Source organism: Lactuca sativa, chromosome 7, assembly GCF_002870075.4.
Source record: "Lactuca sativa cultivar Salinas chromosome 7, Lsat_Salinas_v11, whole genome shotgun sequence".
NCBI lineage: Eukaryota > Viridiplantae > Streptophyta > Magnoliopsida > Asterales > Asteraceae > Lactuca > Lactuca sativa.
This window is the reverse complement of record NC_056629.2, coordinates 19,323,128-19,338,629: the sequence shown is the minus strand read 5'-3', so window position 1 is coordinate 19,338,629 and position 15,502 is coordinate 19,323,128. Positions and strand designations below refer to the sequence as shown.

Below are 15,502 nucleotides of genomic sequence, written 5' to 3'. Positions count from 1 at the left end.
ATAACCCTATTCTAATAAGTTTTTTTTATAATATTTTAATAATCAAAATTATTAACATAAAATGTAAAATGTAAAACATAATTATTGTATATAAAGTTATGTTTTACACGTTTTAAATATTTTTTTATTATACATAAGAACTAAGATCTTTTAAACAAGAGTAAATTACACAAATGGTCCCTATGGTTTGGGGTAATTTGTACGTTTGGTCCCTAACTTATTTTTTTAACTCGAAAAGTCCCTACTGTTTATTTTTGTCACACGCTTGGTCCCTACTATTTGTTTTTGTTATGCGTTTGGTCTCTGTTTTACATAAAAGGACTATTATTTAAATATGAAAAAATGGTACGGTAGGTAAGGTAAGGTGAGGAGGTGGGGTTAGGGGTGTGTTTATTTAAATAAATTAAAAAATCAAGGGCAAAATAGTTTTTTTTGATAAGACAGGACCAAACGCGTAACAAAAACAAACAGTAGGGACCTTCCGAGTTAAAAAAATAAGTTAGAGACCAAACACGTAAATTACCATAAACCACAGGGACCATTCGTGTAATTTACTCTTTAAACAAAGATTTTTATATGATTTTGACTTTTTTTTTTTATTTTAACTACCAAAAATAAAATGTCAAAATGAATAAGATATGAAATTACAATATTGTTTTCTTCTTTTAAATTAATACTATTTTTCAAACTAAAATTGAAGTACAATGTTATTAACTAAATTATGAGTATTTATGGTTAAGACTATTTTTTTATAATGCCTATGTAATTTAATATTATCCTGTGTATACACGGGTTATAACCTAGTAGTATATATATGAGATTGGTTAAACTTAAGCGTATATAATATTGATTTTGTATATTATTGATTAAAATGTTGACTAATTCATGACCATATTTTAAGGTGACATATAAACATTAAACATGAAATAATTTTTTTTCGAGCTTTAACCAAATGGTCACAAGTACTGGGAATCTATAAACATGACCTCGCGTGAGACCTAGATTTGACAAAAAGTAAATCGATAAACTTTAGAAATATTATTTATTCTTTGCATATACTGATTTAGATAGAATATTGGTTCTCACATAATAAAACTCGATAACGATTCACTTCTTTGTATCAATGATTACATATAGCAAGTCACAATGAGATAATCTTGAGTGCAAATCGAATGCCAAAGATTAATACCACTTTTGAGTTGTCCATCAATGAACTTAGAAGAATGTTTAGGTCATATACTCACAGTTTTTGTAAGGTTTTCTAGAACTTGTTCTTGCTAATGATCATAGACATTTTTCTTCCATTTTTAACGAAATTCATGGCCAAAACTTCATTCTTAGTTTGAGCTCTGTTGTTTGACAATTTTTCATCGTTGTTTAATATTATCTTTTCAAATCCCCATAATTCATGATGATTTTGAGTTTAATTATCATTAGAAGAAACACACTCACACACCCAGATTTTACAAAACCTATAACATGCATGCTCAGAAAGGTACATTTGCTAGCTAATTGTAACTTGTTAAATAAGAGCATGCCTTTTTCTTTTGAAGAAGATCCACAATGCATGGTTTAATGGAAGAGTTACATGAGTTGGAATGTGTAGTTGACATTCAATGGATTAAACTCAATCATTGTAGGATCGATGTCACATTGTCGTTCAATGGATACGAAGTTAAATGGTCTTGAATTCTCCGATGAGAAAAATGAAACCTTTTTAAGTTTTAAATAAATGTCCATTTGAACTTTTGTATGCATTGTAGGAAAAAATGTTAAGAGTTATATAAAAGGTAGAATGATGATTGACAATAATTTAGACTCTATAGAGTTGAATGCATCTACGATGCCTAAAAACCATCAGCTATATGGTTCAACTAGTTTTTTTACCCCTATAATAAATTAGACGAATGATTTGTACCTCAATGTAGTTTAGAGTTGTAACTATTAACAAAATGTTAGGGGGTGTATGGATAGGCAAAAAAGTGTCTGCTTATTGCTTATTGCTTATTCTCAGCACAATAAGCTGAGTTGAAGTGTTTGGATAGGAAGTGTAAAAAATCAACTTATTGGGGGTAAGAATAAGCTAAATAAGCTGATTTTAATAAGCAAGGGTGTAACATCCCAAAAATACAGGCCAAAAATTTCATTTTTAAATACGTCATTATAAAACCAACAGTGTAATAAAACATTTGTAATATCATGTCATGTCAAAACCAAAGTAGAAATAATTAAACATGTTATCATAAAACAATATCAGAGTGTAATCCCAAAGATCTCATGTGCGGAAAACCATAGTGTGATGTGGTGCGATCAAGCCGGCTCCTTTGTCTCCCGACCAACCCGCATCGACCCGTGGCTCCTTTGTCTTCTATGGCGGTTATGGTGATCGAACTCGAACTGACAGCGGCGGTAGCTTCGGTCTGCGAAGTAGCGAGTGGGCGAAGCCTCAACTGACAGCGACAAAAGAAGGAGAATGGGGGAAAAAGGACGGCCGTGTGGTGGTCGTTGGCTGATCGGGAACATGGTGGTGGCGGCGGCTCCGGTGAGGGGGCATAAAGGGGATGACGGCTGCTACATACTGGAGGGTTTAGGGTTTTAGTAGCGATGCTTTAAACGGGAATGAAGGAGTCGTCGGGTTTAAATCCCGCTCCCCTCAAAACTTTGCTCATTAAACACGTTTAGTCCCTCCCCATAGGATCATTTTCCAATCAAATCCTATATTTACCCATTAAACCCCAACATTAAAAATCCATTACAACTTAGGTACGAAATGTACCCAGCGGCCCCCTATCCCCATAATATCTTCAATTGAAGTCCCATAAATTCCCAATAATTACCATGGAGCCCCTGACTTCATAAATATATACAAACTGAGTCCGACTCTCACACTTTTAACCACCAATTACTAAATTATGCCAATTTACTCCTTGAAACCACCCCTGCATATATAATTATTTATTTTAGGCTACCATTCGCTCATTAATTTATTTATTTAACGTAATAAATAAATGGGTGTTACAACTCTCTCCCACTTAAATTAGATTTCGTCCTCGAAATCATTCCTTATCCTTCCTTACTCACCCAACCACTCTAGTAACATGGCCACCATCCGTAGATGAACGAATTTCTCGCAACAAGGTAATTTACTCAATCTGAATTTGTTGTCTCGAGATGGTCTGAATCACTGGAAGATCACTCATACTGGACCATTATCGTTAGACCCAATCCACTTTATCCTTCAACCAGCTACTCAATTTCTGGTAAATCGAGGATCCCATTATAAAACAGGATCGTAGACCTAATTATTTCTGCACATCACTTGTACATGGCCAAGGCCCAGGTACTCTTGTTGTGAGTGACTTGTCACTCCCCAATAACCAGCTATTCCGTGGGTACTTGCAACCCGAAACATAAATGCTGATACTATCCAGACGCTGAACTACTCGAACACTGATCTGCCTAAAGCAGTATGTCACCACATGGCTGCTTTCCAAAATCTATCGAGACCTTCCTGGTCTCAATTCATCCGTCGGTCATCTGAATTTACCAGGTTCCGGCCCGGCTGCGGAGCTAAAGGACTCCCTACTTAGTCGCCTTATACGACTTCTGAACGAAATCCCTCTCTGGAACTAGTTGCCACTAGTTATCATGCCACTGAGGTTCTAACAACTTTCTGATCTAACCGATCAGGTCCATGTGACAAATCCTGTCACCATCAAATCCAAGACTAAAAGTGATTGCTACCTAACCGATGGTAGCCTTATATCACAAGCAACCTTATACGATTCACTGCTTTCCTGATCCCATCACTGTAGTGGCGCTCCTACAATCTTATCACTGGCTCAACCAGATCTAATCCATCTGGGTAAATCCGAAGTCCAATCCGTGGATTTCCATATCCTCACTGTTGGACCTGAACTGGTGGGTACTATTGCTCCTTCCGCATTCTAACAACACGCTCATGCCATCTATCAACCTAGTGAATGCTACGGCTACACCCTCAGACTTACACCACTCTATCATTATCTGACCGCTAGTGAACGCTACGGCTACCCCCGTAGTCTTACAACACTTCCCATGCTAACTAACCACTGGTGAATGCTAAGGCTACCCCCGCAGTCTTACAACACTTTCCAAACCGGGTCGAACACGCACTCGACCTAACACACCACTGAACTTGAGTCCTAATCGGAACTCTAGACTGGTTCCCAAAACATGCTATCATGTGACCCCACTCTATCAGTACCACAACCCATTCCCGTGATCAAAGCGTCACAGTAACCCACAGAATCATCTACACCCTCTGGCATAGTGAGAATCAGTGTCTCGCACAACCACTGTCTGAGAGCCTTGAAGGCTGCCTGCTGCTCAGGCCCCCAACGAAAGGCCACCGACTTCTTGGTCAGTCGGGTTAAAGGAAACATCAATCTTGAAGAAGTCTTGCATAAATCTCCAGTAATAACCCGCTAGACCCCGGGAATTCCGAATCTCAGATGGAGACCTCAGAATCTACCACTGCATGACGACCTCTATCTCGGCCGAATCAACTAGAATACCCTTCTGGTTGACAGGGTACCCAAGAGATTGCACCCCGTGCAACCAAAACTCCCAGTTGGAGAACTTTATAAAAGTCTCTCCCCCACTTAGATTCGACTAAGTCTTCACATCACATGAGAATTGAAGGATTCTCAATCCTTCTCGCTTTCTAATATCCCCCTAATGACAACACGTGCCTGCCAATGCTGGCGTTTAATCACCGATTAAACCTTGAGATCTCCCATCCTCGGAAATCTCGATGAGCACTCTTGAGTTCTGATCCAGTCTGACACCTCAATCCATCTAACATGCTGTCAGTTGAAGACCTTAATCTTCACTCTAACTGACGATTCCTCGTTTCCCTCTCCCAATCTTGCAGTACCACTGAACTCTAACTGAACACGGTCCATGCGAAAACACAATTCTCTTAAACATCCAATGACCAACCACTTATACATCTAACACCTGTGACTGACACTACCCTTTTCATGTCACCTGCTCTGTCCTAGCAACGGTAATGCCTTGAACTCCAAAGTTCATCCATAAACAATTACTGACCATACCTGAACAATGATAGAACCCTTGAACGCTGACTTCATTGGAGAACAATCACTCCAACCCTGATCGAGTATCCTCTAAATAATACTCCTGCATAGATCCCGAAAAAGATCCGAAATGATAACGGTATGCGCGGAACCCACTCAACAAGATGCATCCCTCTTTGGGTTCATCATGGACCTTTCGGCATGCTGAATGGCATATATGATCCCTGATAACCCAAACACTAGCAGAAAACCAACCCGAGGTCTGACTTATCCAAACTCACTCACAATTCCAACGCGATACATATCCCCAACATCCATCTATTAGCAATAGAAGATGACATACTCGCAACGTCTGGGGAAATACTGGTCACCTTCTGCAGACTTGACCATCCCTGCCACACCTGTGGCACCCTAATCCCTTGGAGTAACAAACTCCCTCGTGTACTCTCTCGTACGCATCGTACTGACTCCGGCCCTGTTGGCCTTTCGCCCGATGATCGACGGTGACTGGTCTCTTCCCGCGACCCTCAACTATACGCACCTGGTACAAACCTCTCTTCTCAAAGTGCTCCCAATCGATCTCGCATCTGAAATTCTTGGAAATCATATCCTTCAGGGTCTGACACCCTGTCACGCTCACTAGCTCGCTTGCCAATGGCTAAGCTGCAACAACTGGAACATCCTCTGTCCCCAAACTGGGTCACAACTCTTCCCTAAAGCTTCTTAGATTCTCCAAGACTCTCACTGATTCGAGTATGGATCCTGTGCTTTCAGCGGTACGGGCCCAATACTACCTTCCACACCTATCCATACTTTGCTCAGCAATCCTCTCGAATCCTCCAAGTCACTTCCTCAAACTGTAACACCCAAGTGTCACTGAACCTCACTACTAACTCACTGGAATATATCCTAGGCTTCCCTAGGTTCCTGAAATCACCCAGTCCTCAGCTGCTGAAAGATTCCTAGTAATGTCAACTAGTTACCTCATGAATATAGCCACATGCAACAGAGATAAGATAATCCTTCAAGTAACAGACTCATCCCTATAACGGTTAGACTCAAACGAGAGCTGTGCAATAGGGTCAAACCTATCACTCTGAGATTATCCAGCCTGTGCCACATGTGACTTAGCATATTCACTCAATAGCTAACTCACATTACTAAGAGTCCACAAAGCACAAAGAAAGCAGTATTCAGAAAATGGAAAATCTAACCATCATATACCAATCAAATCATTCTATCTTCTAATCAGGAATCTGTACATAAAAGTCAAAGGCTCATACAATCAGGCATAACCTACACAGGCTATCCTATCACTGACTGATCAGTACTAGCATGCAAGTCTACAAGCACATACAATAGGCATATAAGGCATCCTCCTAGATCCTTAGCCCTAATCTAGCATGCAATTCTCATAATCATATCATATCATAACATATCATAACATGTATGGGTATCTTGGGGAAAACTTACTTGAGCTCGGCTGATTGCACGCATCACACACTTTGTTATTCTCAAAGTTCTTTTTCTCTTTTCAGATTCTTTTCAAACTCCTTTTTATAAAATGGTTTTACTTTTGAAAATTTTCATACCAAGCCCTTAGTTTGAGTTCAGACACACCCGAGAGTATGTCTGAATCCCTCAAACCAAGGCTCTGATACCAACTTGTAACATCCCAAAAATACAGGCCAAAAATTTCATTTTTGAATACGTCATTATAAAACCAACAGTGTAATAAAACATTTGTAATATCATGTCATGCCAAAACCAAAGTAGAAATAATCAAACATGTTATCATAAAACAATATCAGAGTGTAATCCTAAAGATCTCATGTGCGGAAAACCATAGTGTGATGCGCTACGATCAAGCCGACTCCTTTCCTTTAAACACGAAGTACCAGAAACCAAAACTAAAAACCATAAGCACGAAGCTTAGTGAGTTCCCCCATCATACCACATACCACACAATCATATAACATACATATACTGTCAGGCATATCTGGGTGCCCGACCTACCCCTTCGGTCCTCTCGACCGGATGCTGCCTAGCATATCTGGGTGCTAGGCTCCCCTTCGGTCCTCTCGACCGAATACTGCCTAGCATATCTAGGTGCTGGGCTCCCCTTCGGTCCTCTCGACCGGATACTGCCTAACATATATGGGTGCTGTCCTCCCCTTCGATATCTTTCAACCGGTAACCGGGGACTATTTCACCCCTAACACTACCACATCAAAAGCATAGCATAAACACATAAGTCATATACTGCCTAGCATATCTGGGTGCTAGCTTACCCCTTCGGTCCTGTCGACCGGTAAGTGGGGACTATTTTACCCCCTACTACCACTATCACATAACATCATATCATGCTAGAACATAAACATAACAAGTAGTAGCAAACATAGACAATTATCACAAAGACAATCATCTAACAACTCCTACTAGTGGGCCGACATTGTGGCCGTAGACCCACCGCTACTGGAAGGTAACTCACCTCACACTGCTGAAGTCCCGAAGACATAATCCCACACTTGCTGAAGTCCCGCAGACTCGACCCCAACTGCTGGCTGACAGACTCCCGAACTGTCAACACCAAAATAACACCCAATTAATAATTGGGTCCCAACACATAACCATAATACATACTTGGATAATTACTTCATTACCCCTAGCTTGGCTTATATAAGCCCAAGGCCTAATCCATAAACCCAAAGCGAACTAGGAATCAAAGCCTAACATATGGCCCAATTTTCCAAATTGGGCCAAGGCCTATATGTGGTCTTATTCTAAGGCCCAACATTATACAATCATTAAGGCCCAACTATGGTCCATCTATGGCCCAATTTTCCAAATTGGGCCCAACCCCTTACATGGGACTTAACTTAGGCCCATTAAATTATTTTAGTCGATATAATTATTCTTGGATGGCCCATTAATAATCCAATCATTAAGGCCCAATAGAAAGGCCCAACAATAAACCCAAGTGAAGTTAGGGTTTCACATAAAATGCCGATTAGGGTTAAGTTTCCTACTTAACCCATTAAGGAATTATTCCTTTAAGGACTTAATCCATTAAGTCCATCATTCTTCTAAATAAGTCATATGATGTGATTGGGCTTAATCACACAATTCCATTCCAATGGCCCAAATATGGGTCTCGATAAGTCCAAGCCCATAATCCCAAATTAGAGTTTTCACATGTAATGATGATTAAGGTTTAGTGTTTCTTTCTTAACCCATTAAGGACTTAATCCATTAAGTCCATTATGCCTTACGCTAGTTTGCCAATGATTATTAATTATTTAAGATTTAATAATTAATTCTCGTGTGCCCCAAACAATTTCCACAAATTAGGGTTTTATTTGCATTATGGTTTTTCCAACCCAAATATTAGTCCATTTATCAATTTGTTAGGCTTTTAGGTCCATTAGGGCTTTATTGGGCCTATTAAGCCCACTAAAATATTATTAAGCCCATTAAGGTTTCATTAGGGTCCATTAAGGTTTTATTAATCCCATTAAGTCTTATTGGGCCCATTAGGGCTTCCTTGGGTCCATTAGGGTTTCAAACCCCCAAACGAATCAACACAATTGAGACAAGGCACACCGCCACCCGACACGACGGCCGGTGGCGGCGAGAGGCGGCAGCCACCACCTCATGGTGGTGGTTTCAAATTTCTTTCCATTATTCAGTTTGTTACAATTTACAACGCCAAATACCAAATAAACACACACACCTACTAACACACACACAAACACGGTGGTGTATGGTGGCAACCACCACCTCACGGTGGTGGTGGTGGCCTTGTCTCAATTTTCCGGCCAATGAAACTGCATAGAACACACACACACCTAAACACATGGCAGCACACGCACACAACCACCTTCCATGACGGCTGGTGGCGGCCATGGAAGTTCTTCGCTGTTGTCGGCCATCAAACACCCCACTGTATGCACAATAACGCAAAAACGCACCCCCCTTCGTCTTTTGCTCGAAAAAGAAATCCACACCCATCTGAACTCACGAAAAGTTGAAGCAACGATTCACGGTGGCTCGACTGGTCTCGGTGGTTTTGGCTAGAGCGAGTCGCCGGCGAGACATCGACCAAGAGCAATGGTGGCGCAACAACGGAAGGAAACAGAGGCAGAGGAGATTGGCGACCCAAATAGCAAACTGCAGCAACACAATCCTTGATCTCCCGACCAACCCGCATCGACTCGTGGCTCCTTTGTCTTCTACGGCGGTTGTGGTGATTGAACTCGAACTCACAACGGCGGTAGCTCCGGTCTGCGAAGTAGCGAGTGGGCGAAGCCTCAACTGACAACGACAGAAAAAGGAGAATGGGGGAAAAAGGACGGCCGTCTGGTGGTTGTTGGCTGATCGGGAACATAGTGGTGGTGGCGGATCCGGTGAGGGGGCATAAGAGGGATGACGGCTGCTACATACTGGAGGGTTTAGGGTTTTAGTAGCGATGCTTTAAACGGGAATGAAGGAGTCGTCGGGTTTAAATCCCGCTCCACTAAAATTTTTTCTCATTAAACAAGTTTAGTCCCTCCCCATAGGATCCTTTTCCAATCAAATCCTATATTTACCCATTAAACCCCAACATTAAAAATCCATTACAACTTAGGTACGAAATGTACCCAACGACCCCCTATCCCCATAATCTCTTCAATTGAAGTCCCATAAATTCCCAATAATTAGCATGGAGCCCCTGACTTCATAAATATATACAAACTGAGTCCGACTCTCACACTTTTAACCACCAATTACTAAATTATGCCAATTTACTCCTTGAAACCACCCGTGCATATATAATTATTTATTTTAGGCTACCATTCGCTCATTAAATTTATTTATTTAACGTAATAAATAAATGGGTGTTACAAAGGGGGAATGCTTATTGCTTAATTCTAATGATTTCAGAAATTACCTAATTACCCTTCAAAACAACGATACCTAAACCCATAACCTTTATGGTCGATCAAATGCTGTCGTTTACTATTCCCTCTTCCTGCTGCCATCGACGATCTTCAAGCTATCAACCATCGATCGACGATCAGGTAACACAATTGCCTCTTCATTTTTTTCTCATCTGGTACACAATCTGTTTGCGTCTCTTTTTTTTGTTCGATCATGCACAAACAAACGATGACTTCCCCTGTCATTCTTGATTCTTGATTGTTCTTTTTTTCTTCACTCTTGATTGTTCTTAATATTAGCTGCTATTGATGCTTCTAGGTATGATGTTGTTTTTTTTTGCTCCTATCTGCACTGTGATGGTAAACTGCCCCTGTGATGTTTGATCATAAATTTCCCCTGTCATGCTTCTATTTTTTCTTCATTATTCTTGTGGTTATTTGTTCCTATTGATGGTACTAATTCTTGTTTGTATTTCTAAATTCCTCTGCTGTTTTGTTTCAACATTAGGTTGAAATTTAAGAATGTTCTTCATTCCTTATGATGATGTAATAGGCAAGGTTATAGAACTTGTTACTCGGTACTTGTTCGGCCGACTACCGAGTAGCGAGTACTCAGGAGTACTCGGAGAGTACTCAGATTTGGTAATTAATGTAGAAATATTTTTAGGGAAAATATATATGTCAAAATCATAAGGTAAAATCATAAGTTGATTGAAACATATAACAAAATTAGATACATGTGAATACACAAAATCTAAAAAACATATAATGGTCTCACTTCATGAATAATTACTAAAAATTTATGATATATATGTAGTAATAATCACATGTGTGTGTTAAATAATAAATCATTAAGTATATTATACATATTAATCACTGAGTTGTTCGTGTTTTACTACACTACTCGGTTCAGTAAGGGACCGATCAGGGAGTACTCGGGATTCTGTAACTCGCCTCGGTAAGGGGCCGAGTAGCGAGTCCTCAGAGGAGTAATCGGCCAACTCGGCGAGTATTACAACACTGGTAATAGGTAATGGACACTATCAATGTTCATGATGTGGATATTGATACACCTAAAGTGAAAGTTACAAATAGGTTTCATTGGGATCCTCATACATTCAAGATATTTCTTGAGGAATGTATGACCGAGCTAAAAAACGGGAATAGACCAGGAACTTATTTCAAACAGGCTGCATGCCAAAATATATGTAAGAGGCTTTTGGAACGAACGGGTAAAGAATTGGACAGAAATCAAATGAAAAACAAATGGGATATTATGCAGAAAGAGTTCAAATATTATGACCGTTTAACAAGACATGAAACAAGAATTTCAACTGATCCCATGAGAAATATAATCTCAGCGTCAAAGGAATGGTGGGATGAGAAAATAAAGGTAATAATTAAAAAATTTATCTAACAATATATTATTTGTGTAGTGTTTTTGGTGGTTGTCGAGGCCAACACAAATAATAACCCTAAATATTACACACTAAAATAGTGTATAGTGGTAAAGGGATCGAATCCACGGAGATTGGTTCAATTTATAACTCAATGAAAAATCTCTTTGTAAAAATACTTGTAAAATGATAATAAAAATAAAATGGGGGGTTTTGGTGTTTTGAAATACTTGAAACAAACTAGAATTAACTATGATTTAAATAGACAAATGCAACAAAAATAAGAGTTTGATGTAAAATCAATAAGGGAGAGATGGTTGACTTAAAGTTTCCTCACTTTGACTTTTGATGAACATATCATTAGAATCCAATGGTGCAATACTTTGATTTAAATCCTTAATTTGGCTATAGTAATCCAAGGAGCTTGAGATTACCTAGACTTTTCTTAATTGTTGAAATGGCTAGAGAAGCTCATAACAATTTCCTTAGTCAAAGTCACTAATTCCAAATAGCATGTAATTAGTGAAAGTCAACTAGCATTAAGAACCAAAAAGTCACCAAATCCAAGAGGGGTCAAATGCTTTCACCACCATGTTGGAGGAAATGTTTTTATGATTGTGTGAAGCAAAAACAACACAAAAATCATTTGTTGCTTGCTAATTTGAGGATCCTTTACTTAATCAAGAAATTAGCCAACTAATCACCACAAACACATTTAAACTCATGAACTAAAACATACAAGTAGTGATAAGATATTAAAACACAAAACATTCCCATAAAGATTTAAGAACATGTTCATGAATTCTTCAACATTCAACAAAAGTTCAAAGGATTAACCAAAAGTCAACCAAGATTAGTTTAGCCAAGCATGGCTAAACCCAAAGAAACAAAGTTAGAGAAAATTATACCAAACATTAAGCAAGAATCAAGAGGTAAAAATATGATGTTCTTCAAGTGTTCTTGGCCTTCAAAAGTCTTCAAAACTCCAGAGAGAATCTCCAAAAATCGGATGTCTAAGAGTCTCCAAAAGATGGGCACCAACCTTCCTCAAATAGCTCAAAAGAAGAATTTCCGAAACTGCCCCTGCAGGAGGTTGCGCGACCCGCGTGCTGTTGCGCGGGTGGTCCCTGGATGTAACATCTTTGAGGTTTTGGGCCTCCATAGCTTAGCCCACTTAGCCCAGATCGAATCCAATCACCTCCTAGCCCATTTTCTTCAAGTTTTTCTTCATTTTAAGCCCAATTTGACCTCTCCAAATCCTCCAAAGCTCGTGCACTCTCCCGATTAAAAATCTACGTACGCTTGAATAAACTCCCGCATCTTGCAAATTTAAAGTTTATTTCTATCCAAGCCTTCAAATAACCATCAAGCTCGCTCCATGCATAATCTCCACAATCACCAAGCCTAACATCATTTTTGTCTACCAAATCTCATTGCTTCCCATACGTCCCGAACACTCCCGCTCCGCTAGACCCAAAAACCTGCAATTATGCTCACAAGATTCGAAAGTACCCGAAACAGTCATAAAATAACAAAAGGGAAAATATGCATGGAAATTATCTAAATTATGAATGAAATATGCTAAAATAAACTATAAAAAGAAGTAAACAAAACTAACTATCAGTTTTTCGTGACATTCTCATTTTGTACATATAGGAAGATAAAGAGTATGCTAAGTTTAAGGATAAGAATTTGGATGTATATCAGACATATTACGAGGCTTTATTCGGGATACCTAGCTGTTGGAGACAAGGCTAAGGTACCTTGCGAATTTGGCAACGGTAGCACTTCAGATGATGTACAGTTTGTGGATATTACGGATGGAAAAGCGGATATTGACGAAGTCCGCTTATTTAAAGATGTTGATCCTTTTCTCACATATGATAGTTCTAGTATGAAAAGGAAGGGAAAGAAGTTAACTCCCAGGCGTGACAACAAAAGAAAATTTGAAGGGAAAAATTAAGGAAAAAGTATGGCAAATTCGTCATATGAAGAGAAACTGGACACTGTTTTTGATGTTTTGTTAACAAGGAGCACTCAACCCTCTAGACAAACCACACAGTCACCCACAACAGAAGATTGCATGGCAATTGTCTCTACTTTCTCGGGTTTTGAAGAAGGGTCAATAGGATATTTAGAAGCGTTAGAGGTCTTTTTAAAGAAGCCAACTCGTCATAATTTTATGGTTTCAAAGACTAATGAAACAAAGATGGAGTTTCTCAAGAGGCTTATAGAGAAAGAGAAGTAGTTGAAGACATACTCTACTTGTATGTCATGTGTTAGCCCAATCCTTTTATGTCATGTGTTAGACATACTCTACTTTTGTGGTCAATTTTGCCCTTGTCCCATGATTTTTTTTGTTTCCTTTTCAATGATTTTATGTATTAGGAAGACTTTAAACGGTTGTCATGTGTTAGACCTATCCTTTCATCTATTATGTTACATTTAAACGATTGTTTTTTGTTTGTTTTATGCATTGTTGTTTTATATTTGTTTTGTGGTCAATTTTTCCCTTGCCCCATGATTTTGCTCTTGTTTTCTTTTTCCATGATGTTGCCATGATTTTATCTAGTATGTGGTAAATTTCAATCTTACCCTAGTTTCCTTTTCGTTTAGTAACATGTTATATTTATGGCTAGTGACTGTGAAAGTGACAATTCATATGACAGTGATGACTTATGTGATGAAATTGAAGAAAATGAAGAGATTCAAACACTTCTTTTATGTGGGCTTGTTGTCAAAGGGTTACTATTGACTCATAAATCGAAATATGTATGTAGACGTCGCCGTTCATCTTCATGCACAGGAAGCATGCTTATCAATAAAATACTTAACGATTATGAGATCCGATGTTATGAACTTTTCAGATTACAAGTCCCGGTTTTCAACATGTTATGTAGGGATCTTGTTGCACATTATGGGTTAAAGAAATCACGTCCTGTATCTATTGAAGAGTCCCTTGGTATTTTCTTGTTGTACTTAGCGCATGGATGTGGAAACCGGTTAGTTCAAGAGTTCTTTAATCATTCTGGGGAAACAATCCATAGACATTTTCATAAAGTCTTGGATGTTGTGGTTAACCTAAGTAAGTACATCATCAAAGCAAATGCTAACTACAATGAAACTATACCAGAACATATTTTAAATAACCCTCGGTATACGTATTATCCATACTTCAAGGTACTTATTTGTTGCAAAGTTATATTATTTGGTGAATTTGTGTAACTGTAAAAATAATTGGTAACTTATTATATTTTTTGAATTTGTAGGATTGTATTGGTGCCATCGATGGAACACACATGAAGGCATCTGTTCCGCAACGTGACCAAATCAAATACATTGGACGAAAGAATTGCGTTACTCAAAATATTATGACAACATGTGATTTCAGCATGTGTTTTACCTTTGCGTGGGCTGGATGGGAGGGGACTGCACATGACATGAGAATTTTCAATGAAGCGCGAAGGAGACATGAAGTTAAGTTTCCACTTCCAGCCGATGGTTAGTATCATTACTTATTAATAGAAGTTTTATATTTTCAAACCGTATACATGAATAAGAATCATTTTTTTTACCTATATAGGTAAGTTTTACCTTGTAGACGCCGGATATCCTAATACAAAAGGTTATCTTGCTCCCTATAAATGTTCAAACATCCGTTATCATATTCCCAATTTTCGACGTAGACAGACTCGTGCCTCGTGGGAACCAAAAGGCTTCAAATAAAAATTTAACTATTATCATTCGTCACTTCGCAATGTAATTGAACGAACTTTTGGAGTCTGGAAGGCTCGATGGGTGTTACTAAAAGATATGCATGTAAATTTCAACTTCGAGACCCAATTTAAAATTGTGCTAGCTTCAATGACAATTCACAATTACATTAGAATGAGCGTTAGTGGTGATGCAACATTTCAAATAACGCAAGAAGAATCTTATATTTCGCGCAATGATGATGGACCCGATGATGGTATTGAGCCACATGACGAAGTATCAAGTACACAACGTAGAAGTGACGATTTGTATATGAGTGCAGTACGCGATATGATTGCGGGACATATATTCTCAAGGTCAAACACTCGTGCAAGTAACGACGTATGATTTG

The 15,502-nt window shown here is 38.8% G+C and overlaps 1 protein-coding gene across 1 annotated transcript; it reads left to right on the top strand.

The window, feature by feature from the left end:
* The first annotated feature begins 11,033 nt into the window (after nucleotides 1–11,033).
* Nucleotides 11,034–13,360, top strand: LOC111891040 (uncharacterized). Its single transcript, XM_023887127.1, has 3 exons — nucleotides 11,034–11,393; nucleotides 11,437–11,444; nucleotides 13,054–13,360. Exons 1-3 carry the CDS (start codon nucleotides 11,034–11,036, stop codon nucleotides 13,358–13,360), a joined length of 675 nt encoding a protein of 224 aa, XP_023742895.1.
* Nucleotides 13,361–15,502: the final 2,142 nt, after the last annotated feature.

Excerpts from the sequence above, each read along its gene's own strand:
- LOC111891040 (XM_023887127.1), top strand. The coding sequence starts at position 11,034 with ATGGACACTATCAATGTTCATGATGTGGATATTGATACACCTAAAGTG.